At 34.3% G+C, this 27761-nt stretch overlaps 4 protein-coding genes, 1 long non-coding RNA gene and 1 pseudogene across 6 annotated transcripts; 3 read left to right on the top strand and 3 right to left on the bottom strand.

The window, feature by feature from the left end:
• Positions 1–2590: 2590 nt before the first annotated feature.
• On the bottom strand, positions 2591–3292 carry LOC125191999. Its single transcript, XR_007171286.1, has 2 exons — positions 3095–3292; positions 2591–3017 (listed from the first exon to the last, which is right to left on the bottom strand). It is a non-coding gene; the product is annotated as an uncharacterized LOC125191999 (long non-coding RNA).
• An 8299-nt stretch (positions 3293–11591) lies between these two features.
• Positions 11592–14010, top strand: LOC125192233 (primary amine oxidase-like). Its single transcript, XM_048089745.1, has 5 exons — positions 11592–12357; positions 12427–12811; positions 12875–12988; positions 13087–13625; positions 13733–14010. The coding sequence occupies exons 1-5, from the start codon at positions 11615–11617 to the stop codon at positions 13941–13943; spliced, it is 1992 nt and encodes a 663-aa protein (XP_047945702.1). The 5' UTR covers positions 11592–11614; the 3' UTR covers positions 13944–14010.
• Positions 14011–14146: 136 nt separating this feature from the next.
• LOC125192234 (primary amine oxidase 1-like) lies at positions 14147–16772 on the top strand. 2 transcript variants are annotated; one of them, XM_048089746.1, is made up of 4 exons: positions 14147–15501; positions 15586–15699; positions 15774–16315; positions 16391–16772. In XM_048089746.1, the coding sequence occupies exons 1-4, from the start codon at positions 14401–14403 to the stop codon at positions 16548–16550; spliced, it is 1917 nt and encodes a 638-aa protein (XP_047945703.1). In that variant the 5' UTR covers positions 14147–14400; the 3' UTR covers positions 16551–16772. The 2 variants fall into 2 exon arrangements, with proteins under 2 accessions (XP_047945703.1, XP_047945704.1); XM_048089747.1 differs by having other exon boundaries at positions 15774–16311; positions 16391–16554.
• Positions 16773–19574: 2802 nt separating this feature from the next.
• LOC125192976 lies at positions 19575–21567 on the top strand. The gene is made up of 8 exons (XM_048090663.1): positions 19575–19722; positions 19851–19916; positions 20013–20110; positions 20190–20227; positions 20321–20408; positions 20481–20687; positions 20756–20821; positions 21189–21567. Exons 1-8 carry the CDS (start codon positions 19677–19679, stop codon positions 21369–21371), a joined length of 792 nt encoding a protein of 263 aa, XP_047946620.1. The 5' UTR covers positions 19575–19676; the 3' UTR covers positions 21372–21567.
• Positions 21568–24487: 2920 nt separating this feature from the next.
• On the bottom strand, positions 24488–25101 carry LOC125196788 (annotated as a pseudogene).
• A 196-nt stretch (positions 25102–25297) lies between these two features.
• On the bottom strand, positions 25298–27761 carry LOC125192970 (linoleate 9S-lipoxygenase 5-like; the record flags this gene model as incomplete). Its single annotated transcript, XM_048090655.1, has 7 exons — positions 25298–26216; positions 26294–26557; positions 26627–26931; positions 27003–27110; positions 27177–27262; positions 27319–27657; positions 27743–27761. Coding segments are annotated over 7 exons (1893 nt in total), but the record flags the coding sequence as incomplete, so codon positions are not given.

Here is a 27761-nt window from a genome sequence, read left to right as displayed (position 1 = left end):
AATTATAACAATGTAGTACGTGATTACCCTTCTATGAGCATTTAGGAAAAATTAAGTTTTCCATAATCGGCATTTTCACATTTAGGAAATAATTTACTACTACATCTTTGCAAATTGTAATCAATTACGTACATAATATACATTAGTTGTATAATTTATTATTATTATTATTCTTCTTCTTCCATTAACAATAATGAGGATATTTCTTCCTTCAACTTATTTTTTTAGTTTTACCATCAAATGAAATAATTATTTTATTAATAAATATTTTTTATAATTTCTAGTTATAAAATGGCTACATGCATATATACTTAATTCTTAGTATTATCATCAAACGAAATAATCATAGTCATTCACATCCAATTAAATTATACTCCAATTAAATAATTTTTAAAATTTGTAAATTATCTCCTATATGAATATATTCTTAATTAATAAGTGTTACTATAAAAAAAGAAACAACAACAGTATTTCACATCCAATTAATTTTTTAGTACTACTAAGTAATTCTTAATTAAATTCTAAACTTAAAAAATGACTACATGCATATATACTTAATTTCTTAATTAGTGCTATCACAAAACGAAATAATCATAGTCATTCACATTTAATATTTTATAATTAAATAATTTTTAAAATTTGTAAATTATACTCCTAAAAAATAACTATATGAATATATTCTTAATTAATAGTGTTACTATCAAAAGAAAAAACAATAGTTTTCGCATCCAATTATTTTTTTAGTACGAAGTAATTTTTAAAATTCTAACTTATAAAAATGACTACATGCATATATATTTAATTTCTTAATTAGTACTATCATCAAAAGAATAGCCATTTGCATCTAATTATTCTTACATAATTTTTAAATTTCTTAGTATAAAAAATGACTATATCATATATATACTTAAAATAATGACAATATGCATATATACTTAATTACTAAGTGTTACCATCAAACAAAATAATCATAGTCACTCATAACCAGTGACTATTTTATTATTAAATAATTCTTAAAATTCTAAGCTATAAAAATAACAACATGGACATATGCTTGATTTTTTAGGCAATGTTTGGTTGCCAAATATCTATTAGAGAAAGTAATCTGATTTATTTTAAACTCTTATGTTTATTTTGATTCCTTAACTTCTTAGTATTATCATCACACAAAAAAATTATAGTTATTCACATCCAACTATTTTATTATTAAATAATTTTGAAATTTCGGAATTTAAAAACATGGCTACAAGCATATATATTTAATTTATCAGTGTTATTATCCCAATAAGTAATAATAGTATTTTTTAATTCAATTATTTTATAATTAAATAATTCTTAAAATTTTATGTTATAAAAGCAACTACGCATGTATACTAAATTTCTTAGTATTATCATCAAACAATTTATTCATAGTCATTCACATCTGATTATTTTATTATTAATTTTTTAAATAAAAATTCTAAGTTATAAAAATGACTATATATATACTTGATTTCTCATTAAACGAAATAATCATAGTCATTCATATTTAATTATTAAATAATTATTAAAATTTAAATTTATAAAAACAACTACTTAATTTCTTAGTATTGTGATTATCAATTGGAGTCATCGTAGTCATTTGCATTCAATTATTTCATTAATATTTAATTTGTAATTATAAAAAATGGCTACTTCATTTGTACAAAATCTCTTATTGCTAGTCCAACAAAATAATATTAGTATTTTTTATCTAATTATTTTATTATTAAATAACTCTTAAAATTATAAGTTACACTGTATATGAACAACTATATGTATGTATACTTAATTTTTTAATATTATCATTTAACCAAATAATAATACTAACACTTTGCATTCAAATATTTTCTTATTAAATATTTCGTAATGCTTTGCCATCCAATAAAATAATAATACTATTTTGCATTCAAATTTTTTTTATTGAATAATGTTTAATGCTTTAGGAAAAATGTTATCAACCAAATTGTTAGTGTAACCTCAATTTATGCGATCTTTCCAAATAAGTGGTACTTTTATTTTGAAGTGATCATCCATATTTAATATTTTCACACTCTATTTCCATAAATATTAATGTAATTTGACATTGATTGAACTTTACAAATATAGCAAAAGGGCAATTAAGTAAAGAAATAATAATTAATAAGAAAACCGATTTAAATAAAAATTGGTTTAAAATTTGATTGTATGTACAATTTTTGTTAATTTATCTTTACCTTTAATTTACCATAACTACATACTTCTCAATCACTGATTAATTATTACACAAACTTTCATTTAACTAGTTAAGAATAATTATAGTATTATAGTATAAAAATTATTAGTGTATGCGTATAATATTATTGTTAGCGTGAGAAAAAGCATATAATGGAAAATTCATTATTGTTTACGTAAAACTTCATAAAATACATTATATTTATATATCTTGTTAAAAATTAATCTCAATTATCGATCAAGATCTTTAAGTGGACTCTACCTAGAGCTTGTTTTACAGTTAACATTCTATCAAAAAACAAATTTTACCTTGTGTATTAAATAAATACTATATATATATTAAAATAAACGAGGCGTATAAGGTAATATATATTTTTGTAAAAATTTAAAATGTTAAATAGTAGTAAATAGTAATACAGATCATATAATTCTGGAAACTCGTGGGTGTGTAACTCTATGTAGACTAAAATTATGTATGAGCATTGTGTATTAATTTTACCTCGAATAAGCCTGAAAAATTGTAAAAGGATAACTGAAAAGCGAAATGTAAAAGAAAGTTTCTATCGTATTTACATGTATGTATTTCACTTTTCTGTCTCTTTGGTTTCTTCCCGTCGTGTCATACGCTTTTCTTGCTAAATGGAGAAGCGTACGTCACTTGGGAGGCGGCGGCAGTGGCAGTGGCAACGGTGGCCGATGTGCCTCCACCAATATGGACCAAAGCACATGGACGTCTTCATAAGGGCACGATTTCACATCCTCGTACAAAATGTACATCCCTCTACCTAACAAAAATCCGAACATGAAAAACATAGAAATTAAGAAATATTGTAAGTGCATGATGATCATCTACTATACTTACTCTTCTTCTTAGCAGCATTTAGACGAATCCACAGCTTTTTGAAGGGAGAGAGGAGGGATTGCAGCCACCCCATTTAGAGGAGAGGGTGAGTGGTCAAGACATATTCAACAATTTACACAAGTTTGTAGAGAGAAATACTACCGAGCTTAGAGAGAGAAACTTCAAGTGTGTATTTGCTTAGACAGGAGTCATGTTTAGGTTCTTTACACTTTCCCTTTTTTCTATTAGAAACGTTGCTATAATTCTTTGCAATTGCAAATCAATCATGCGAACCACATTTCCTTTGGTAAAATGTCTATTTCAAATATAATAGTATTTCCCTTGTAATAGAAGAGCCCTATTTACCTAGAAGGAGCCTTTTTTATTTTTTATTTTTATATTTTATGTGCCTTTCACTTCTTTCTCAGTCCAATATTTATTCTATAATTCTACTTCACATATCTTATAATTTAATTTATCATATCTAATATGTAATATTATAATTCTTATAGACAAGTCTCCATTTATTTTCTTTTAGTACTTTGCAGCTGTTTTTATATATCAATTTACATATACCGACACAACTCTTTTGTAGCTATATAAATTTAAACGTGTGAAATTCTAAAAATAATTGATATTACTCCTACTAAGCAACCATGAAGCCCGGTCGAATTTTTTTAATAACTCGTTGATTTATTTATAATGTGGCATTTATAGTTTGTCTACACAATACTAATTTCCTTAACTTTTTTAGCATAATGCAATGTCATATCTATGTTCTTCGTGTATTTTAAGGGAACATTTCTGATAGGTGGTAGAAGTATGTCTTACGTATTTGAATGATGTTGGTCCATGCTACTATTAAAAAGTTATACGTGTCAATTCAGTATTAAGAATAAAGGTCAAAATTGGTCCTAAACATATGGTCATTTTACGTTTTTGGTTATAAACATTATCTTTTGGATTTTGTGGTTTTGAACATATGAAAATTTGATCATTTTGGTCCTCCGTCAACTATTCCGTTAAAAACTAACGGTCAACGGGTTTAATCTCAATTTTGACCAAATTAAACTTTTAATTCTGATTTTTTACTCCCTAATTAATTCTCTAATTATTATTAGGAATGGTGCCGGTGAAGGCATTGTGAGACAAATTAAGAACGGTTAGATTCCTCCACAGAGAGAAATCCAAATGGAGTGGCCCAGAGAAACGGTTATAGTGAAGATAAAGAAAGGTTAGGTTTTTCAAGCCTCCAAAATCAAGCGGGAAAGACCCATTAATGGCGTTGGATCTGAGGCTCAAGATCTGCAGAGCTGATAAGCGGCCGAGTGTGTTGGCCGGAATAGGGCCGTGGAGGCCGATTCCCGACAACCTCACTGAAATTACTCTGTTGCCCTCATCGTCGCAGGAGATTCCGGTCCAGTTGTGGCAAATTGGGGAATTCGCATCCAGTTCAGAGAGTGAGAATGAGGGAGATTGTTTGCAAAACCTAGCAATGGTTGCTTGTCACTTTTAAGAAGAGTTTTTTCAGCAGCATTGCATTTCAAGAAGAGTTTGCTGCAATTAGCGAGCTGAATTGCCGTTGATATTGTTGTTGAATTTGAAATTCCTCAGCCTTTTTTTGAATGATTTGGATATTTTACTTATTTTGTGAAAGAATTGGGTGTTTATTTATTTCGGATTTAGATGCATCATCTTCGTGTTTAATAATGGTGTTGGATTACTAATTTTTACCCATTGTTTGATTTCAATATTTGGTTAAAGGATTGAGATTATACTACGTGATAAAATGTTTAGGGTTTAAAAGAATATTTATAAAAAATAATTAGGGAATTAATTATGGAGTAAAAAATCAGAATTAAAAGTTTAATTTGGTCAAAATTGGAATAAAACCCGTTGACCGTTAGTTTTTAACGGAATAGTTGACGGAGGACCAAAATGATCAAATTTCCATATGTTCAGGACCACAAATTCAAAAGATAATGTTTAGGACCAAAAACGTAAAATGGTCATATGTTCAGGACCAATTTTAGGGTTTGATGGATATTCTATTAATTAGGGTTTGATGGATATTCTTGTTAATTAAGTAATGCTATATGTGTTGTCAATTCTCACTCACCATTCTTGTGGTCCACTACTATATTTACTGATTAAGAATTTTATTCTAGATGAGTAAGGTAGATCGATTTGATTATTTTTCTCATATATATACTCTTTCCGTTTTCGATCCGACTAAGAGAATGGCTGTTTTAACTTTTAAGGTTCTGGGCCTTCTAGCCGAGCCCGGCCCATCTCGCATTTAGATACACTGGTATCTTACTCTCATTACCAGCCCTCTAAATGTGAATTGCAAATAGTATTTGGAGCATAAAGTGCACTATAATTGTTACGATAATAGTTCCTACGTCTCTAAAAAGTGTGAACAATGGATTCAACACGAGTTTTAAGTTGTTAATAAAATAAAATGATGTGTAGGAGCAATATGTCGTTTGAATTTTTCAAAATTAGAAGTTTATACGTTTTAGAAACGGATGTAAAAGAAATTAGTAGAAATAGTTCAAACTGTTTGGAGACGGAAGGAGTAGGTTTGGGATTCAACTCACATAACACATGGAAAATTGATTAATGAAAAACTCTATTAGTCTTCTTTAAGAAAAATATTAAAATTACAAATACTAGTATTTTTAGGAAGGTCTAATATTTTAAAAATGGTGATTTTCTAATATTCAATCCCAGAAAATTGATTAATGAAAAACTCTATTAGTCTTCTTTAAGAAAAATATTAAAATTACAAATACTAGTATTTTTAGGAAGGTCTAATATTTTAAAAATGGTGATTTTCTAATATTCAATCCCAAAACCCAAAAATTTAATTCCTCGTATCTAAGATGATCACCTTTTGCATCATGTTTGTCTCAATCGACCACTTTCTCTTTTAAAATAATCCTATCATTTTCTCTCAATTCATTAAAATATTAAATTATTTACTATATTTTCTCTCTATTTTACTTCAATGAACAAATGTTGCCATTAGTTAGATGAAGGAGTACTATTTTCTTCGTCGGTTCTTATACCTTCATTTATTTATTTTTTTTATTTTGGAAGGCCAACTAAAACTTATCTCAAACTGCGATTATTTGTCAATCCTATAGCACTATATTAATTAAATTTAAGCAAATAATATCATTAAAAAAATTAGGTACCTAAAAATCGAGTGCAATTATCGAAAATTTACATGGAAATTATTGTAAAAAATTTAAAAATTTAGTGTAAGCTGAAGTCAATTAAACGAGAAACCTACTCCTGTCAAGTAACAAAATATTTATATGGAGATGGATTGTAAAATTCAGTAATTTAAGCAAAATATTTGCATTTTAGCAATTATGTGTTTAATATGTAACTAATTACATAATCAGTCAAATATATCTTTTATATGATTTATTTGCTTATGCAAATCTTTTGTGATGCAAAGGGCACCAAACCCCATCAATGGCACTTACATTTGTTCTAGAATTAACATTTCAGTTAAAATTAAATGGTCAAACATATTTAGACTGAATTGATAACTTAATTATGAATTTAATTAACAAGATTAACCTAATTAATTTAATATTAAAATTTATAAAATATGTTTTATTTATAATGAAAAACCATGACTATCAGTTATCTAGAGACCGAAGTGTGCCTTGATTTCATCAATTATATCATTTCAGAATCGGGTGTGGGCATCAAAAACAACAAATTTTGTCTATTCAAAAAAAATGTTGCCATGAGAGATGATATTTTATTTGAAAAATATGAACAATATATTACCATGAGATAATCGAGAAAAACGGAAATTTGTAATTTTTCTAATTGATTTTTAAAATTGTATGGAGTATAATTTCAACGAAAATTACCATATATTTTTTTGAACAAAATCGATTGGATATTTACAATATAATTTCAATTAATTAGTTTATTATTCTCTCAGTTTCCTAAAAATAGAAACTCTGAAAATGACATGGGTTTTAACATAAAATAATGACATAGTTTTAATATAAAATTGGTAATGTACGAGAGATGATAAAAAAAATGAATAAAGTAAGATAGAAGTACGTGGAACTAATGTTAGTGAATAACGAGGTCCATTTTTTTAATGGAGAATTTCATTTTTAGGAAACGGGTCAAAAGGAAAAGAATTTTTATGTTGAAAAAGAGGAATAAAGTAGGAGAAATAACGAGAGAGTAAAGTAGATTATGGAATAAAGTAAGAGTGATTGAATGTTTTGTTTTATGTCGGGAAAGGAAATGACTCAACTCTAAGAGTTTGTATACTAGAAATCACCTTTCGAGTGATTGAATATTGTAAAACTCTTATTTTATTTTTCAAGGAATAAAGCAGATTATTCCTCTTTTTAAGGAATCACCTTTCGAGTGATTGAATATTGTAAAACTCTTATTTTATTTTTTCAAGGAATAAAGCAGATTATGGAATAAAGTAAGAGTGATTGAATGTTTTGTTTTATGTCGGGAAAGGAAATGACTCAACTCTAAAAGTTTGTATACTAGAAATCACCTTTCGAGTGATTGAATATTGTAAAACTCTTATTTTATTTTTCAAGGAATAAAGCAGATTATTTTTGTCATAATGTTGTTATGTTTTACATTTAATGGATGTTAATTGCATGTCTAAATGTATAAGTAAACTTTACAAAGTCTAAGTCTTTGTTTTAGTAAACCGGTTGTGGGCGTCGTTCACTTTAAGGTAACACGGCCAGTCCTAAACAAAGAAAAAGAAGAATTTCACGGCCTAGATGGAATTAGACTATCCATCGTGAAAGGTTCCAATGTCAGTCCGCATATTTCTAAGCCTTACTGAAATAAGATGACATTGGTGTGGTAAAACACTAAACGGATCTAACAGCAAGACGAGTCTTTATGCTATCTACTAAAAGGCAAGGTCTTGATAAATATTTGTTTCTTAATCAATGTAGGTTAGCATTGAGCATACGGTATTGATTATGCATTACTTTGACTTATCAAATGGTGCGGGTTTTTTGCAATCCAATAATCCTGATATATTGGGTAGTGGTGATTAATATCTAGCGGTGCTAGTATTGCTATTATGTTGAATCGTGCGCGAGGTGAGTCTCGTTTGATAATTTCCTCAAGAGGACCGCGAAATAAAGTTTTATTTTTCGGAACCTAGCTAGTTGGAGTTTGATTACTCTAAGAATAATAAATAAACGTTTCATGCTAAGTCCATTCTTGGAATTTATAAGAAGTTAATTAATTAAGCGCATAGCAGACATTAATTAATTAATGTACATTTTTATCCTAAGTGCGGGAAATGAAAGTTAAAACAGAAACTTGGATGGGGAGAGTTCAATATTACTTCTGTAGTGGCTGCTCATAATATTCCAACTAAAGCTTGTATTAAATTGTGGGTTCAATTTAATTAGTAAAAAGTAAATTGGGTGAGTTCATATCCAAAACCTTCCATAAATCTCTGTCTGGGCCCAAAAAGAACTTAATATAATTAAGAGAATAAATGAGACAAAAATAACACACAATTTATTTTCTTAAAAATTTCACCCCCACCCTTTAGTGGTGGTCGAAATTTTCTTCTCCTCTGCGGAGTAGGATTCTTTTTCTGTCTCTTTTATTTAAGTCCTAGTATTCCGGTGAGATTAGCCCATACTGATATAGTGATATTGGAGTACAGTTCGGGAACCAGAGAGAAGATCCGTGGTCTAGTATTCAAAGCGTCACGTGGAGAAGTCGCTAGCCATCGACGATTCTTTGGAGAATCAACAAGGTATTATTTCTGCTCCGTAGAAAATCATGTTTTAGGTTTCAATTATACTTAAAGCATGATTAACTCAAGTTATGAGCATGATACATGTGATAATTACTCGAATAGAATTTGTCTAAACAATCTGCTAAATAGATCTGATTATTATGTGATTTATTTGTTTGATTTATCGAACGCTTCCGCTGCCAGTTCTTTTATCAACTTAGTTGGGACATCCCTAAAAGGAATATGACTCAACTTAGTTGAGACGAAGAGAGTAGTTTTTTTAGTCATGTACTCCATATGATGAAATATTAAAAAATAATAAATGATACTCCCTCTGTCCCCTATTAATTGTCCACTTTGGTTTCGGTATGGGTTTTGAGAAATGTAAATGAAATGAGTTGAAAAAATTAGTGAAATATGGATCTTACTTTGTATATTAATTTAATAATAAATATGAGTGTAATGAATTAGTAAAATGTGAGACCTACTTACTATTTATAATAAAATGTAAATGTAGACAATTAATGCACGGCTGAAGAAAATGCCAAAAATAGAATTAATTGGGGATGGAGGTTACAGCATCCGCAATGGTGCTTAGGCCAGCCATAGGCCAGCAATAGGCCAGCCATTCTCTCCCCTGCCACGTCAGCAACACTAAAAAATCCACCTGCCACATCAGATTTAGGCCAGCCATAGGCCAGCCGCAATAAAAATAATTCAAAATATACTACATTTACGGAATTAAAATTACGATTAAAATACGGAATTAAATTTACGAGACATATACGGGAAAATTCATTAATTTTATTTAAATAAAAAAAAGTACATTAACTAAAAATCATAAAAATAACATAATAAAAAAAAATCCGGGCTTCCACACACGAGCCACCTTGAATCTGTTATAGTTTGCCGCTAGCCGAACGGGGGTCTCGCTGGTATGACATGTTTCTGTTTTAGGTCTTAATTTTGTATTGGGCTAGTTGTTGTTGTCCATCGTTAGATGTTGCTCTTGTACAGAAATTTAGAGATAGAGAAAATCGCGTTTATATAGTTTTTCAAAAATTTAAAAAAAAGAATTAAATTTTTTTATTAAAAAGAATTAAAAAAATTAAAAAAAAAAGAATTTAAAAAAATTAAAAAAAAGAATTAAAAAAAAAAACAAAATTCGGCGCTGGCCGATCGGGCCGCCACAATGGCGGCCAGCGCATCGGCCAGCGCCGAGCGATCGGCCAGCCCACGCTGATCGGCTCGCCGATTTCGCGCTGGCCGACTCCAATAGTTCGGCTAGTCGATCGGCCAGCGCAACGAATCGGCTAGCCGGTCGCTAACCGCCCATTGCGGATGCTCTTATATATAGTATTATAACATACCGTTTGGCTCTTACCAGACAAATCACGTGTAAATAATAAAATGGTCGTTTTCTTTTTCACCTACTTAGTCTATGACTCTTTGGTGTACTATATTTAGAAAAGCAGTCGTCTCAATCTGCATAGTCTGCACTCTGCAACAAGGAGTAAAATTCTCCACTCGAAAATCATCACCTGACCTCCATACCGAACCAAAGCCAAAAATGGTGCTAATAAGCTTGTTAGGTTCGAAACACATGCTCCATCCGTTCCATAAAAATATGCCATTCGACATTGATACAGATTTTTTTAATACATAATTAATAAAGTAAAAGAGAAAAAAAAAATAGTTGGAACGTGTAGTAGATAATGGATCCCATAAATAAATAATTATGAACTATTTGTATATGGCGGATTGAAAAAAAAAATACTCCCTCCGTCCCGCGTTACTTGCACTAGTTTCCTTTTTGGGCGTCCCAAGTTATTTGTACTCTTTCCTTTTTTAACAAAAGACAAAACATCTAATCACTCTTTTTTTATTCTATCATTTACTTTACTCTCTTTTATCTTTCCTACTTTTTTCATCTCTCCTATTTATTTAATATAATTTCTTAACCTCCGTGTCCAAAAGTAAACGTGCGACTAACCCGGGACGGAGAGAGTATGACTTAATTCAATGGGATGGAGAGAGTATCATTCGTCGAGGGACAAAAAAATATACCCTGATTTCATCAATTATATAATGTCAAGATCGGGCGTAGGAGTTAGAAACACAAACAAATGTTGCCAATTACTATAGTAATGTTAGCGCTGATGAGTTAAATAATACTATTATTTATTTATAAGAAATGACATTTTATTTGAAAATTATGAACAATATTATACTACCATGAGATAATTAAGAAAAATTCAGATTTCATAATTTTTTTCAAAATTGCAAGACAGACTAGAATTCAACCAAATTTTACTCCACTAAAATTTTTACGACAATTAACCGTATATTTTTTTGAACAAAATCGATTGGATATCTAAAGTATGTTTACAATTTACAATTGGTTAGTTCATTCTCTTTTATGATAAATTTATTTAAAAAAGAGATGAAAATATGGAAATCTTATCGTACCACTTTATTAGTTTGTTTTATCATGTAACCCATATGATAAAATATGAAAGAATGATAATTGCAGCAAGAATGATAATGATAAATATAGAGTACAACATATTCCCTTACCAGGCGCATCACATGTTTCCCAAAATATAATAAAAATAATAATAAGGTCGTTTTCTTTTCACCAACTATAGAGTACTATATTTCCAATTAGGCATCGCTATTTGCAACTTTCCAACAATATAAAATTGTCCACTTGAAAGTTGAAAATCATCACCTCCATACCCTGAAACAGAGCCAAAAAAATGGCTCCATCACTGAAACATGTTATCTTCTTCTTCGTGATCTTAGTCAGCATTTCATTTTCAATCCAAGATAGCCATCACCCTTTGAACTCCCTAACTCCGTCGGAGCTGAGTGAAGTCGGATCCATCGTCAAGAGCCATTGCAACGGCAACGTGAGCTTCCACTACGTTGGCCTTGATGAGCCGAACAAGTCTCACATCCAACTCTGGCATTCCAACCTCCGTTCCGCCCCACCCCGCCGAGCATTGGTCCTTGCTCGTATCGACGGCGCCACCCATGAAATCATCGTTGACCTTTCTCGAAGCTCGGTGGTTTCTGACCGGCTCTACCAAGGCAACGGCTACCCTCTCTTGAACATAGAGGAGCAAGTGGCTGCGAGCAACCTCGCGGTGTCGTATCCGCCCTTTGTCGCTTCGATTGAGAAGAGAGGGCTGATGATGGAGGAATTGGTGTGCATGAGCTTTAGTGTGGGCTGGTTTGGGGAGGAGAAGAGTAGGAGAATGGTGAGAGTTATGTGTTACTATTTGGATGGGACGGTTAATATGTACATGAGGCCTATTGAGGGCATCACGGTTGCAGTTGATCTTGATCGGATGGAGATCATTGGCTTCCGCGACCGCGTTGTGGTTCCCGTCCCTAAAGCTCAAGGAACGGACTACACAAGCTCCACTCCATCGGATGCTGATCATGAAGATGAGGATGCACCACTTTGCCATTTCACTTTCGATGGACATGTTTTGAGGTAATTTTTCTTTTTTGTGTTTCAGGATGCCTCAATCTTGAATTATTGTTGTTTGTTGAAATGGTGTAGGTGGGGAGGTTGGGAGATGCATGTTTCGTTCGACATGAGAGCCGGTTTGGTGATATCAATGGCGTCGATTTACGATAGTGAGAAGGATGAGCAGCGCAGAGTGATGTACAGGGGATTTGTGTCTGAGGTGTTCATACCATACATGGACTTAACTGAGGAGTGGTATTATCGAACTTTCTTTGATTCGGGTGAACTTGGATTCGGTGTCGCTGCAGTGCCGCTTGTGCCTTTGAAAGACTGCCCCAAAAATGCGGTGTTCGTGGATGCCTACTTCACCTCAGGGGACGGGACGCCTGCGCGAATCCCTAACGCCTTTTGCATTTTCGAGAAACATGCAGGAGACGTCATGTGGCGCCACACCGAGCTTGGAATAATTGGCAAAACGGCAAGTCATTTTTCGTCTCACTCTTCATTATTAGGCCTTTTAAATTGACTTTCATGCTTGCAGATAACGGAGGTCAGGCCCGAGTCCAGCCTCGTTGTTAGAATGGTGTCGGCTGTCGGGAACTATGACTACATTGTGGATTGGGAGTTCAAGCAAACTGGTATCATTAGAGTCACTGTGAGTAGTTAGTCTTCACATTCTTGCCTCTTTGATTAAAGAGTATCCAAGATTGATGATTTTATTGAATTTGCTTTTGCATTTGTTTGAGTGACTAGGTTGGGATGACTGGCCTACTTGAAGTGAAGGGATCAGTTTACACACACAAGGATCAGATAAATGAGGAAGTGTATGGCACAATATTAGCAGAGAACACAATAGGGGTGAACCATGACCATTTCTTGATCTTCAATCTTGATCTCGACGTTGATGGTGAAGAAAACTCCTTGATCAAGACTAGCCTCGAGACGTCTCGTGTGAGCAGAGACATATCTCTTAGGAGGAGCTACTGGAGGGCCGAGAGCGAAGCAGCCAAAACGGAATCTGATGCAAGAATCAGGCTTGGTTCAGGAGCAACAATGGTGTCTGTGGTGAACCCAAACAAAAAGACTAAGATAGGCAACAATGTGGGCTACAAGCTGGTGCCAGGATCAGTAACCGGCACCCTTTTATCAGACGACGACTATGCTCAAATCCGAGGAGCGTTCAGTAAGTATAATGTGTGGGTTACACCTTACAACAAGACTGAGAAATGGGCTGGAGGTTTGTGCACTGATCGAAGCCATGGAGATGACAGTTTGGCTACTTGGACCAAAAGGTACATATATTATATGCTACCATACTATATAATATCAATTGCAATGATATTGTTTAGGACTTCTAATAATTGTATCTCTTTTTATTTGGCCATATAATATAATGCAGAGATAGGGAAATTGAGAACAAGGACATTGTGTTGTGGTACACTTTAGGTTTCCACCACGTGCCATGCCAGGAAGATTTTCCGATCATGCCAACGCTGACTGAGTCGTTTGAGCTCCGGCCATCCAACTTTTTCGAGCACAATCCTACGCTCTACGCGAAGCAAGAGATGGGAATGAAAATTCATGCTGGCTCAAACTTCTCAGTTCAGTAGTGTCTCTGTCCAAATTTGCCTCTACTTTTGAGATGGATCAAATAAGATTCCAAATTCTTGCTTTTAATATGTAGCTACTTTTCATATTTAAAAGTTGATTGTTTACTTATATCAAAAGGGGCTGGTGGCTGCTACTATTATCAAAAGTTTACAGCAGCCAGAGATGAAACGTAATGAATAAGTAGTTCTCAATTTTCAAAAATGAAAAGCAGAAAATCAAGTAAACTTAGCCCTCAAAGCAAGTCAAAAACTTTGCTACATAATCCTCATTAATTTTTACAGATATGTTTTGCTTTGGAGCAAAGAAAAGGTGACATCTAGTAACATGGGATACCAAGACTAAAATCTCGGATCAATCACTGAAGTTATAAACAGAATATTCCTATTCTTGAAAACCATAAATGTTAACAGTGGTTGAATCTTGAACCAAACAAATTCACATCCAATTCTTGATGCCATGATACTCCCACTCTCACTTGTTTCTGCATTCTTTCTCTTCATATCTCCATCTCTATGCCACCCTTTAGACCCTCTCACTCCTCAAGAAATCCACACGGTTAAACTCAGCATCCAAAAATCCCATTCTGCCTCATCTCCTAACATAACCTTCCACTATGTTGATGTGGATGAGCCAGAAAAGCATCATGTCATAAAATGGTTGTCTTCAAACAGGCACCGCACACCATTCCTCCCTCGTAGAGCTAAGGCAGTGGTTCGTGTTGGTGGTGAAACACGTGAGCTTATCGTAGACTTGATCACGGGCTCAATTGTCTCCGACCAAGTCTACAAAGGATATGGCTACCCTCCATTCACATTTGATGAGTTTTTCAAGGCTATCAGGCTGTCTTTGAAGCATCCCTCGTTTCAAAATTCGATCTTGAGACGAGGGCTTGACTTATCCGAGGTGACATGCCTGCCCCTTACAGTAGGCTGGTTTGGAGAGGCTGCAAAAAGAAGAGTTGTTAAGGTCACATGCTTTTACAGAAATGGGACATCAAATATTTGGGCTAGGCCAATTCAAGGAATAAGTCTTCTAGTAGATGTTGAGGAAAACAGAGTTTTGAGCTATTCAGATAGACCAAGAGAACCATTGCCTAAAGCTGAAGGCACTGATTTCCAAAGGCAGAGGCTTAGCCCTGTTTCTTGCAGTGGGAACAGCAACAAGATAACCATCACAGGGAATAGTGTGAAGTGGGCTAATTGGGAGTTTCACGTGGCGTTTAATGCACGGGCGGGCCCCATCATATCAGCGGCTAGTGTGTTTGGCAGGCGCGTTCTGTACAGAGGCCACGTGTCGGAGACGTTTGTCCCGTATATGGATCCAACCCAAGAATGGTATGACAGGACCTTCATGGATGTGGGTGAGTTCGGGTTTGGTAGGTCGGCTAGTAGCCTTGTCCCGGGCATGGATTGCCCAGGCGGGGCTGTGTATCTGGATGGACATATGGCAGGCGCAGATGGGAGCGCGCAGATGGTGCCGCGTGCCATCTGCATTTTCGAGTTCTACACTGGGAATGTGGCTTGGAGGCACACAGAAGTTGGTGTGCCTGGAAAAGTGGTATACATGTGAAACTTTTTTTATTATTGATAGTGTTTTTTGAACAGTTTTAATTTTTTAAAATTGAGTTGGTTATGATTGTAGATCACAAGTGGAGAGGCTGAGGTGAATCTGGTTGTTAGAATGGTGGCAACAGTTGGAAACTATGACTACATTCTTGATTGGGAGTTCAAGAAAAGTGGATCAATCAAAGTAGGAGTAAGTATTACTATACTACTCTTGATTCTATTTATAAGATCTATTTTGAATACATTTGTCTCATCTCATGACAGGTAAGCTTAACAGGTGTATTAGAAATGAAGGCTACAAGATACATAAATAGTGAGGAAATAAGTAGAGATATGTATGGCAACTTGGTAGCAGAAAACTTGGTGGGAAACAACCATGATCACTTCATAACCTATTATCTAGACCTAGACATTGATGGTGAAGCTAACTCACTAGTTAAGTCCGAGCTACGAAGAAAACGGACAAAGGCAGGCGAGAGATCGCCTAGGAAGAGTTACTGGACAGCAGTTAAGGAAACTGTGAAAAGAGAAGGCAAGGGCAGGTTTGAAGTAGGATCGAAGGCGGTGGACATTTACATCACGAATCCCAACAAGAAGACGGAGATCGGGAACGAGGTGAGCTACAGGCTAATTAGTGGGAAAGCGGCTGTGTCATTGTTGGCTGATGACGACTACCCGCAGAGAAGGGCTGCTTACACAAAGTATCAAGTGTGGGTGACTCGGTACAACAGGTCGGAGAGATGGGCCGGAGGGTTCTATGCCGATAGGAGCCGTGGGGATGATGGCTTGGCTGTTTGGAGCCGTAGGTCAGTTTACTAAATTCAAATTTGTAGCTACATTGATTATAGGACATAGTTACTAACATGTTGTTGTTGTTGTAGGAATTTGGGAATTGTGAACACAGACTTGGTGGTGTGGTATACACTTGGATTTCATCACACCCCAAATCAAGAGGATTTTCCGGTTATGCCTACTCTCTATGATTCTTTTGAGCTCAGACCTGCCAATTTTTTCGAAACTAATCCATTGTTGCAACCTTAATTTATCTCATCTTCTTTTTTACCCTAAGCTTTTGGTTTTGAGATATTGTCATCACCATCCTTGTCCTCGACTTTGCTACTAGTATAATAGGAGTATTTTATTTTTAAACACAGGATTTTACTCAACATCGAATTTTAGTTTTGTATATTGATGAAATGAAAATGGTGATAATTTTTTTATGTTAAATTGATCTAAGTCAGTGGGCCGTGTGGCCACTAAAAATATCCATATCGTTTATTTGCTTTCTTCGTTAACATTCAGCGTGACAAGACAATTGACTCATGATTTTGAATTAACGTTCCAAAATTATTGATATCCCAACAAAACTATGACTCTTCATCTCTAACTTCCTTAAACTATTGAAAGCTTAATAAATTTTATTACACGCTCTTCACGTTATTGAAATAAAAATGATATCCTAAATAATATCTGTCAGAAGCTACCTAATTCATGCATTGTTTGGTTCATATGTAAAGTTGGATGCCACTCATATATTCAGATTTTCCATAAATTATAAGGATTTCAAGGTTGGATGCTTTATATATAGTTCATATATTCCATTATTAGTTACCTATTGAACTGGCATGTAGAACAACAAAGTTGTGTGTGTGTAAAATATAAATAAGTTGAATAAATTTTTGTATGTAAAAATATTATTTTAGGATTAGGCCATATACTATATAACAGGACAATCCAATAAGATGTAGTACATGTCACTTAAGTAATCACCAAAGTAAGTATATAGTTATTCCCATATTACAAACATTAATTTTTATGACTGAAATTTCACAATAACACATTGTTGCAGAATGTTACAACAGAAGATTCGACATCTACCTCTGTCCAAAAAAATTAAATCAATTTTACAATTTTAGGCCGTCCACCAAAATTAGTCCAATTTCTAACTAAGAAAAGTTTTAAATATTTAAATATGGATTGCATTAGTGTGCTAACTAATTTACAATAATAATTAATAACTTTCAATTCAGTGTATTAAAATTATCAACACAAAGACATAATTATATCAATATAACATGTAAATTTTAAATATCAACACAAAGATATAATTTTATCAACACAAGAAGATTGATAAATTTATGTCTTTGTGTTGATATTTTTAACATACAAAATTGATATTAGTTATTAATTATTACTGTAACCTAGTTAGTATTTATCACACGCCCTATTAATAATATGGACCTAACAATCCAATGACACTAGTTCTCTCTTATTTTACTAATTGCACACATCAAATCCCTGTATTTTTTTTAATGGTGGTAGCAATTTGTAAATAACTTCAAAATAAGTACTAGTACTATTACATCATGAAACCTTTTCAATTTAAATCTTCAATGTTAGGATGAATTCAAACTAAAAGAAGAGGTGAAAAGTGAGTTGATGATACTTTGCAATTCAATGGCTTTGGATCTTCAAACTTAATAACCTTAATGCGTTTTAAGGTATGATGCACAACATCAATATTATTAATAAATATACAATTATTGAAGGTTGATAAAGAATGAAAGTGTCCAGGGTCAATATGCTACCAAAATTGGATTAAATATAAACAAATATAAACATGAAAAAAAAATGCATAATTTCTAGTTTTGATATAAGAATTAAACAAGTGCACAAGAGTAAAGCAGAATCATTAATACGTTCAGTTGATGTCTTTATCACACATTTTTCACACCATTTATCCAAACAGATTAAATCTGGGCAACCATTCAAGACTCCAAACTATATTCTGTATGTCTTAATTCCTTTTGTTTTCATATGATTATTTCATTTATCAATATTTCGTTTTTTGTGTATACCTATTTTTGACACAATTCTAAGATAATTACGAACTAAAACTCATAAAAATTGGTATGGAATTCTTTAGTTTATGAGCCGAAAGAATTTCGTCATTTGATTCTCTTTTTATTTTGTTATTTTTGGGGGTGTGAACAAACCTTTTAAATTTAATAGTGAAAGGAACTTTGTTATACACGTTTTAATATTTATTAGTCGCCATCCCTTACAGAACACCCCATCTTCAATTGATTAATTGGTTATGATTAACTAATCCAAATCGCTTTCTTTACTAATTTTAATCTTAATTTGAGTTATGTGTGACAGATGACATATATCGGCTAGTTATTATGTTAAGCTTCAACATCGTGTAATTTAATTCTCAGGAATTGCAACACATAAATACAAATATTAACATACTAGACTTTCTTTGTCTTAAAGTAAATTATTTTTTCATAAAAGTACAAGATTTTATGTGGTACTTATTTTATATATTAAGCTGAAAGTGAATAAAATATCAGATAATAATGGAGTAATAAATATAAGTTTTTATTTTTAAAAGGGAATCCTGTGAAAACAAATCAAATTGAAAATGGAACAAAAATTATTTTATGTAATAGTACTACTATTAATTAACTAACGTCTGGATAGAGAGATATATATAAGTGTGTCAAATTGTCAATTACTCCGAAAGAATATTGAGCAATTATAAATCATATAAAATGACTATAAGCTTGGAAATGTTAGGTGGAGAGCGTTTAATATTTATGATTAACATAGATAAATCTATTTCTACATTAAGACGACTTGTGATTTGTGACATATGATAAGGTCTTTAACACTATAAATTTACTAAATTTACATTAGATTATGTGTCAAGCCGAAAGTGCATACTCTCTTGGGACGGAGGAGATATTATTATTAAAATAAAATATGAATAGAATAATATAAAGAAATGTAAAATATATTATAAAAATAATAAAATAAAAAAAATTTAATACACTTAATCGTAAACTAAGGGAGCAATATTTACTGCATGAGACTCACAGTATATAAGAAATGGAGAAGGGTCGGTGCGACTTAATTTTATTGACAAACGCGTCACAATCCAATGTTATCAACGAATATCTGAATATTATTGGATGATGATCGACGTGTGGGCCCCTGCTGACTCAGATGTCAATTCAAACTCGCATTTCATCTTTTTAAATCCTTCATCCATCCTCTCCCTGTCCCTATATATACGCTTCTTCCCTTCATTTCTCAGAGTCCTCTGCCTCATTCCTCCACAAAATCCACATCGAAATCCCTTCTCCTAAACCTTGATTCGATATGGATTCTTGCGCCATTTCTTCCCCTTTTCAGACTCTCATTTTTGGTACATTCTCTCCCTCCAATTTTGATTAATGGCCATTGATAATTCATAAATCATAAATTATCTATCAATTTATGAAAAATGATGAGGTTGATCAGATTCTTAGTTTAATTTTAATTTTTTATGAACAGATTTGGATGACACCCTGTATTCTTCCAAGACTGGAATTGGCAAAGCTCTTAAACGAAACGTTGAAGGTTGATTACAAACCCCATTTCTTTTACACAAATGCAATCCATCTCGATAATTAAGGCATAATTTACACAAAATGAATTTTGATGATTTTATTGCAGATTTTCTTGCCGAGAAATTCGGAATTTCTGAATCAGAAGCTCAGGATATGAACAGAGAGCTCTTCCGAACTTACGGAAGCTCCTTAGCTGGCCTTCGGGTAATTATTTTATTAATTATTTTGCCTAATTTTTTCGAATTATCTTCAATTTTCATAAAATTTGTGTTTCATTTGGCAGGATTTAGGGTATGACATTCACCCAGACGATTATCACAGGTAACAGAAACCAACTGTTTCATCTTGATTAAAATTTGATTGAATTTTTTTCAATTTTTCTAATTATAACTTTATTTAATCATGTCATGACAGTTTCGTGCACGGAAGATTGCCCTACGATTTGATCAAACCGGACGCTAAGTTGCGTAGCATTCTGCAATCGATCAAACAGCGCAAAATCGTAAGATTAAATCTTTAAATAATTTTAAAATTGAAATAGTATTTTTTTTACTGAGGCGAAAGCGTATCGCAGATTTTCACGAATTCGGATAGAATTCACGCGATGAAAGCGCTGGATCGGCTCGGAATCAGCGATTGCTTCGAGAAAATCATATGCTTCGAGACGATGAACCCTGCTCTGTGGGGACCAGCGTCGATGGAACATCCCGTGGTGTTGAAGCCGTCGATGGAAGCGATGAGGATCGGCGTCGACGCCGCGGACGTCGATCCCCGCCGCACGGTACTGTGCGATTGATTTTTTTATTTTCTCTTGATTTTTGGAGGTTTGATTTTGTTTCTTCTCTGCAGCTTTTTTTTGACGACAATGTGAAGAATACTGCCGCCGGGAAGGCTATTGGGCTCCGAACGGTTTTGGTAAGTTTAGGGAGTTTTTCCACAGTTGTTTTGTGACGCTTCTGGTTTATGTCATGCCACGTGTGATTAAATTGACAAAACGACACGACTGTCACCGCATTATTTTATGTCACCCTCGATTAATTTTAGCACGAATGACACGTGATAATACGTGTCATTACCATTCTCCAAACCTAATTTCTGGTACCACAAATAAATATAGACAAAAGTATTGAAATTATTTCAGAAAAAGTATAGGAGCAACTAGGGATATTAATTTAAGCGGAATCTTCGAAAAGTCCAAAATAACTAAAAGTTGTGATTATATTGCGTGGTTAATTGTGTGAAAAAATGGTTAAATAATAGTGAATTTATTTTGTGAAAAAAGGTTGGAAGAGCAACAAAGAGCCAAGAAGCAGATTATGCGATAGAAACGGTGAGAGAGATGGTGAAAGGGATCCCAGAAATATGGGTGGGTGAAGGAGAGGGAAGTGGTGATGATAATAAGAGGATTAGTCACTCTCTAAATGATATGGATTCCGTCTATGCAGCCACTACCGTTGCCGCTTGATGGACTTGTACATCCTATTTTATATGGTTCCGGTCCCACCGCTAATTGCTATGTACAATCTGTATATGCATGTAAATTATGTCTCAATTGTAATCTTTATGGAAGTAAATAAAATGCTTTTGTTACTACCAAACTTTCCTCTTCTTTTGGTTCTGTAATGTAACATTCGATTGCAGTATCAGTCTTTTATTATACATATCTTAGCTAACAAGTAATCTTTGTAAAATTATTGCATTGAAATTTAAATTCACAGTGTCATGACTTCTTTTTCGTTGTTAGTAAACATGAAGTCTCACATATTGTTATTCGAATGTTTATTATCTATAATGATATTAATTAGCATACTACATATTATCTCATTTTTTGTTAATTCAACAAAATATTAAGTGATTCTTAGTTTCGGATATGTTGTTGTGGAGTATGTTCTCCGAACATTACGATAAACTCATCTTGTAATTAAGGAGACAAAATTTGAGACGAAATTAATTGCATTATAAACTTTTGAAAAGTGAAAATTTTAGGTCGCAAATACTATCCTTGAATCATTTATCCACTGAAGTACATCTTAAATTTTTGCTTTTTATGATGTTTCCATTTAAATCACTCTATTTTAATTGAGACATCATTTTTAGCATGGGTTACATATTTAGAAACATAATAATCTTTAATCAACTAAAAATTTCTTTTGCCGTTGGAACGGGACCTGATAAAGATAGGCACAACAATTTGGCATCATGATGTGAAAGCAAGCTTAGGTTATAGTAATATATTAATGATTGTCACATCAATACAAAAATATAAATTATTATAGTATGTGTTAGACGAAACTTATTGGTGTTATTATCTTTGCTGGGAATTGGAGTACTATCATCATCAGATTGGTTTAATTAAACCTTTGTGCGTGGGTCATTGGTTGTCTCATTGATCATATCATCTCGATTTCTCCCATGTAATATACTCCTAATATTACAAATATATATTCGATTCTATACACATTATATTTATATTTGCTGTCGTTATAAGTCGTGGTCACAAATAATTGAAGATATTTTATATAGATTATCAAAAAATGTCTTGACTTTTAGTTCGCTCTATATCAGGTATTATTAACTACAGTTTTATGGGCGACTTTTATACTTATAATCTTAACAATAATTTCTTTAAATAATTTATGGGAGTACTTGGTTTCATTGTGAATTTATTATAATATAGAAAACTTTATTTTGGATTGGCGTGAATAACATTAATTACTTTCTTTATTACTAACACTAAAAATGATAAACGAACGATCTAGAATCAATTATTAATTTACTTAATTGTTTTTATTATTAATCATTGTAGCATCAATTCATTTAAATGGTTATGCATAATTCATAAACAACCACATTGCGTTGTATTGAATCAATTTGATACTTTACAGTAGGGCCATTGCAAAGTGTAGCACAATCACGAGGCTCAATAATGTCTAAAATTATGTAGATTTGCTAGGTAGTAAAAATCTGTCGAATATGTGTAATTTGATAACTAGCTAAATTTCTTAGAATCTTACTTAGATATAGTGAGATGTGTAGTCACTCTTCTTTCTATTACAATCATAGTCACATATATATACAGCAATAGATATTATTTCTCGAATCGACCAAAAAAGTTATGCACATGTGATGGATATAATTATTAATCATACTAGCACACGAAGGTATCTTCGGAAGTGTAATTAAACAGATAAACTTTACTGATACTACCTTTTATAACAAAAAGAATATTTTCAAAAACATTGAGTCGTATTTTATAATCGAGCAAAGAAGCTTCGAGTAGTTAAATTCAAATAATTGAGCATATTAAAACAAGACAATTGAGCATATTTATGGATTTCTAGGACAGCGTTCTAGAGAATGAAATTACATTTATCTAAGCTAAGCTTCACTAAAACAAATAAGGAGGGGTTGAACCTGTTCTAGGTGGTTGGGTTAAGCCCATCAATTAATATCAATCAATTTGGGTTAAGCCCATCAATTAATATCAATCAATATTGGACCTCTTCAATTTATGACTTGTATACCAATTTATGTTATTTTAGACTACTAAAATTATAAACCACTATTGTATTTTGTAGTATTAAATTGTTTAGTAGTATGTTTTAAATTAAGACTACACTTATATTCTGCATCTTTTAAGATTTTAATTTACTTTAATACTAATTTTCTATCAATGACAACAAAAATACCACACAACTTCTCTCATTTAAGTTTATTTACCAAATATGTGCTATTGCTGATAATACTCCGTTCAGTTCACGATTAAAAGTTCCGATTGTGCTTGATACGAGATTTAAAAATTACAAAGAAACGTAGATGAAAAAAGACAGTGGAGTTACCAAATACTATGTGCTATTATTTAATGGAGTATAACTTTAATTTATATATATATATACTCTATTCGTTCCACGTTGCTTAAGTAAAACTGAACCACAACTTCTAATTAGAGACAAACTAAAACAGCAAATTAGAATTCTTACTCACTCTAATGAGTGAGATCCAATCTCCCTGACAATAATTTAATTATGTTTTATTTTATATTTCTGTAACTTTATCGATTCACATTGTTACAAGAGATTTTATTTTTCAAATATAGAGGTAGCACCCTACTTTAATGCCTTCCCGAAATTAAACCTAACATTTAAAAAAACCTTATAAAAATCAAATTACACTTGAATCAACATTTTTAAAAATCTCTATACAAAAATCTGAGGATTAGTTCTGATTCTCGCAATCACGCGGCCGTCTCCTGCCGCATTGTTTCCACCGTTTGCATCGACTCCTCTTTTATGTTTTCGATTTATTTTGATTTCATTTTCATCCCAAACAATTTTGAATGTAATTTTCCTCTAAGAACAAAATTGATAATCTTAAATCAAACTTTGAATCCATATTGGCTGAAGCCTTTGATTTGTTATTGTGTGCATAACGGCACTATCTGCAGTGCAAATTTTTACGGCAAAAGATTTTAGTATAGATGTAACATTAATTGTGTAGTATAGCATTAGTTTTAGTTTAAATTGTGGAGAGTTCAGCCGACTCAGTGAATTATGATTGCAGAGTTGTAATGAAGTATTAGAATGCGAAGAAAGAGATGAATCCCTGATCACGTTTAAGATTAGATAGAAATAGACGTGAGTAATTAATGTGATGAAATGATCACAAATCATAGACTTGCTTGCCGCTGAACTTGACCTCAATGGGACTCACATTCTTCCCAATGGACCTGAAGTTCCGCCAACTCCGGTCCGGCCGGCGTTGACCTTCTCCGGGGGTGCAGATACTGCACACCCGGTAGAATTGGTAGTTTATCTTGTACTTGGACCGGAGCCGTGTGCCCAGTGCCAGGCACTGCTCCTTCCTCGCCAGCTTCAGCAGGTTCGGCCCCTGCCTCATGATGGCATCTCGAACACCTGCTCCTTCGGGGACTCCCATGTGATCACGTAGAACTCCTCCACCTGCGCCTTCCGGAGCAGCCCTCCCGTGCTGCCTCCGAATATCGGCGATGGGGTGGTGTGAATCCCGCAAGAGCTTCAGCCTTCTTGGCGGGGGCCTCATCGGCCATGGCGCGGATGGGGCGTTGGGTTTGGGTTTTAGTTGGCTTGTGGGATGGGGGTTGGCAGATTTGGGGGTGACCGCAGTAGCGGAGAAGAGGGAGGCTTGGGTTGCCATGGCCATGAATTGGTTGGGTGGTGGGAAATGGAAGGAGGAGTTTGGAATAATATTTGATGACTCATGACTGAATGGTTGGATAGGGTGGATAAGGTGATATGGATTAGCCAATTATATAACTAGGCTTACCCTTTTCTACATTTTTTTGTTGTTCCATCAAATACTAGTAGTTTGATGAGTATAGGAAAAGAGCATGACATTGACAGAAACCATATATAATAATCACAAAAAGAATAGTAGTAGTAATTTATAATGTGGTGGAACAAAGCAAGAACACATGTAATCACAAACAATAACTAGTTGAGATGTAAAAGAATACCTACTTCTTTAGTGTTAAGACATAAGGGATGCAGAAAATGACCAAGTTCAGATAGAGACACTGTTGGGAATACCCTTTCCAGTAAGGCCTCCCTCTCTAGTGTAATCAGAGGTGTTGGGGTATAACAGCATATAGGGGACCTCCACAGGCCCATAACGGTTCTTCAACGTCTTATCCTCGTTCCTCTCCCTTATTCTCTTCTCAATCTCAACCAACGTTGTCCTGAATCTGTCGAATGCTTCCAGGGCTCGCTCATCGCTAGTCCACTCGGGGTTATCTCTCTGTCCCAGATATATCTCATCTCTCGAATGCCTAGACAATATTTCAATCAAAGAAACCCCCAGCAGAGTTTGCAGCTGAGCTGTTATAGTTTTCAGGTATGCCAAGTCTGGATTAGACTCCAGCTCAGCAAACTCATCAGTATCTGGTTTAGGCATGAATCTACGGCTCACTGTGGGGCGGTTTGGGAGGTATCCCGCGTAAGGATATTGCCCGAAGTTGACAGCAGCATGGAGGGCCGATGCCACCCATATCACGATTGTGCATGATTGGATGAGCTCAGCTCTTGTCTCCATCTTAGGCCACCACGGCTTGTCCTTTAAGTCTCCATGTCCCACTTCACGAAGCTCCTTCCACCATGATTGAAGCTCTGTGTCTCCTCGGACCTCATTGTCTGTAGCAGGGTAGTAGATGGAACAGTACTCAGTCACCCAAGTTTCAATTGCGTACCAGACTTCCAAGCCATCAACAGCGAAAGGGTAGTCTTCGATAAGGAGTTTGAGGCCGTAGGGATGGCTTTGGTCGGGAACAGCCACTCCTCTGCAGTAGTTAGAAAGAGATGACATGTTAAATAGCAAGTGCAGGTTTCAAATAATTGGTTATGAGTTATGACCAACCTTTTGATGAGGTCTACGGGGAGTGCTTGCTCGGTGAAGTTCCAGTTTCTGTAGACGAAAGATGACATTTCCATGGCGTATCTTGCTGGGAAGACGGTTATCTCAAGCACTCCACCTGCGTTGATGAGGATCTGCCTAGCCAAGGCGTTTATGTGGATTGTGTCGCGGAAATGAGGCTTCAGAAGCTTGTGTATAGGGTGGAGCGTGCTCAGCTGTCTGTTGGTTGCAATCACAAATGGCTCAATCACCGCGTGAGTGTTCAGCCTGCACACAGATATGAACACATTCATCATCGTTGCATCAAAAGTTGTGTTGTATGCAATGTATACATACCAGTGGCTAATGAGTTGATGATAGCCTGAGTCATTTACTGCAACATAGGCTTTCGCGAGCTGCCAGATGGCGTTCCCAACTCCGTGATCACAAGGAGTGAACACTTGGCTGATGGCACCGAGGGCGTCTCCATTTTCATGGGGCAAGCTTAGTTCAATCGCCAGTGGTTTCAGAGTGCCATCTGCTTGGAGGAGAAGGATTGTTCGGGTAGCGTAAGTTTTTGTTGTAGTGGTGTTGATCCTTCTGAGGTACGGCATCAGTGCATCGTGATGATCTAATATGAACATCTTGTTTTTCTCTATGGCCTGATCAGGCATGTTTTATAATCAATTTAATTTCAGGATTGAGGAAAAGTGAAGAGAATTAGGAATATGACCTCATCGACGCTGAGGCCATCCATGTTCGTGTGGAGGTGCTCTCGTGTGATTCTGCTATCTTGATCGCCATATTGTTCCCGGTCCAGTTTGCTTCTTGGTGGAAACTCCTGCGATGTCGGAATGGCAAAATCATGTTTCTAACCATGTAGATTTGTTGGAGTCGTTTCGATTACCTGGAGACGTTGAATGACAACAGGGTTCACTCCTGCGAGCATCTCTCTTCCGAATTCTTCATCTGTTCTCCATGCAGTTTTGTCCCCTGCAAACACTTGTGTTAAAAAAAAATCTTTACAAAGTGAAGTAAGCTTGGCTTACCTTTGATGACATCAGGCACGGGGAACTTAAGAAAGCGTTCCCCATCAGAACGAATGAGTTCCCGGACCAGCTCCCACGGAACGCACTGCCTGATTTTCTTGAGCGAGTGGGAATCAGGCATCTTGACTCCGCCTTCATAGAGACGAAGAATGTCTTCAAACGTGTCGAACTCATTGATAGTCTTGTCCAGTAAAGCCTTCACCTCCGGCACTATAACCTGGCCTATAGACTTAAGAGCATAGCCTATGAAATCAGAGAATTTGATCTGGTTGAACCTCTCATCATTGGGAACATATGTGTTCAAGCTCAGCAGAAACAACCTGCTTTCGGTATTGGGATCTGCATTTCAAAATCAAGAAACTAGTTATCAATATTTGAATGGTTAAGTTAGTTGACATCAATATGTGGATGCTTAATTGCTTACCTTTTTTGTTAGGCTTACG

The sequence above is a fragment of the Salvia hispanica genome, chromosome 6 (genome assembly GCF_023119035.1).
Source record: "Salvia hispanica cultivar TCC Black 2014 chromosome 6, UniMelb_Shisp_WGS_1.0, whole genome shotgun sequence".
In the NCBI taxonomy this organism is placed as follows: Eukaryota; Viridiplantae; Streptophyta; class Magnoliopsida; order Lamiales; family Lamiaceae; genus Salvia; species Salvia hispanica.
Note: the sequence above shows the minus strand (reverse complement) of the source record. Positions and strands in the feature narration are given on the sequence as shown.

Bases quoted from the DNA above. Each gene is read 5' to 3' on its own strand.
- LOC125192976 (XM_048090663.1), top strand. From the start codon at position 19,677: ATGGATTCTTGCGCCATTTCTTCCCCTTTTCAGACTCTCATTTTTG. The intron at 19,723-19,850 runs GTACATTCTCTC...TTTTATGAACAG, and splicing joins TTTTCAGACTCTCATTTTTG to ATTTGGATGACACCCTGTAT. The intron at 20,111-20,189 runs GTAATTATTTTA...TTCATTTGGCAG, and splicing joins GCTCCTTAGCTGGCCTTCGG to GATTTAGGGTATGACATTCA.
- LOC125192234 (XM_048089746.1), top strand. From the start codon at position 14,401: ATGATACTCCCACTCTCACTTGTTTCTGCATTCTTTCTCTTCATATCT. The intron at 15,700-15,773 runs GTAAGTATTACT...ATCTCATGACAG, and splicing joins GTGGATCAATCAAAGTAGGA to GTAAGCTTAACAGGTGTATT. The intron at 16,316-16,390 runs GTCAGTTTACTA...TTGTTGTTGTAG, and splicing joins TTGGCTGTTTGGAGCCGTAG to GAATTTGGGAATTGTGAACA.
- LOC125192233 (XM_048089745.1), top strand. From the start codon at position 11,615: ATGGCTCCATCACTGAAACATGTTATCTTCTTCTTCGTGATCTTAGTC. The intron at 12,812-12,874 runs GCAAGTCATTTT...TCATGCTTGCAG, and splicing joins TTGGAATAATTGGCAAAACG to ATAACGGAGGTCAGGCCCGA. The intron at 13,626-13,732 runs GTACATATATTA...AATATAATGCAG, and splicing joins TTGGCTACTTGGACCAAAAG to AGATAGGGAAATTGAGAACA.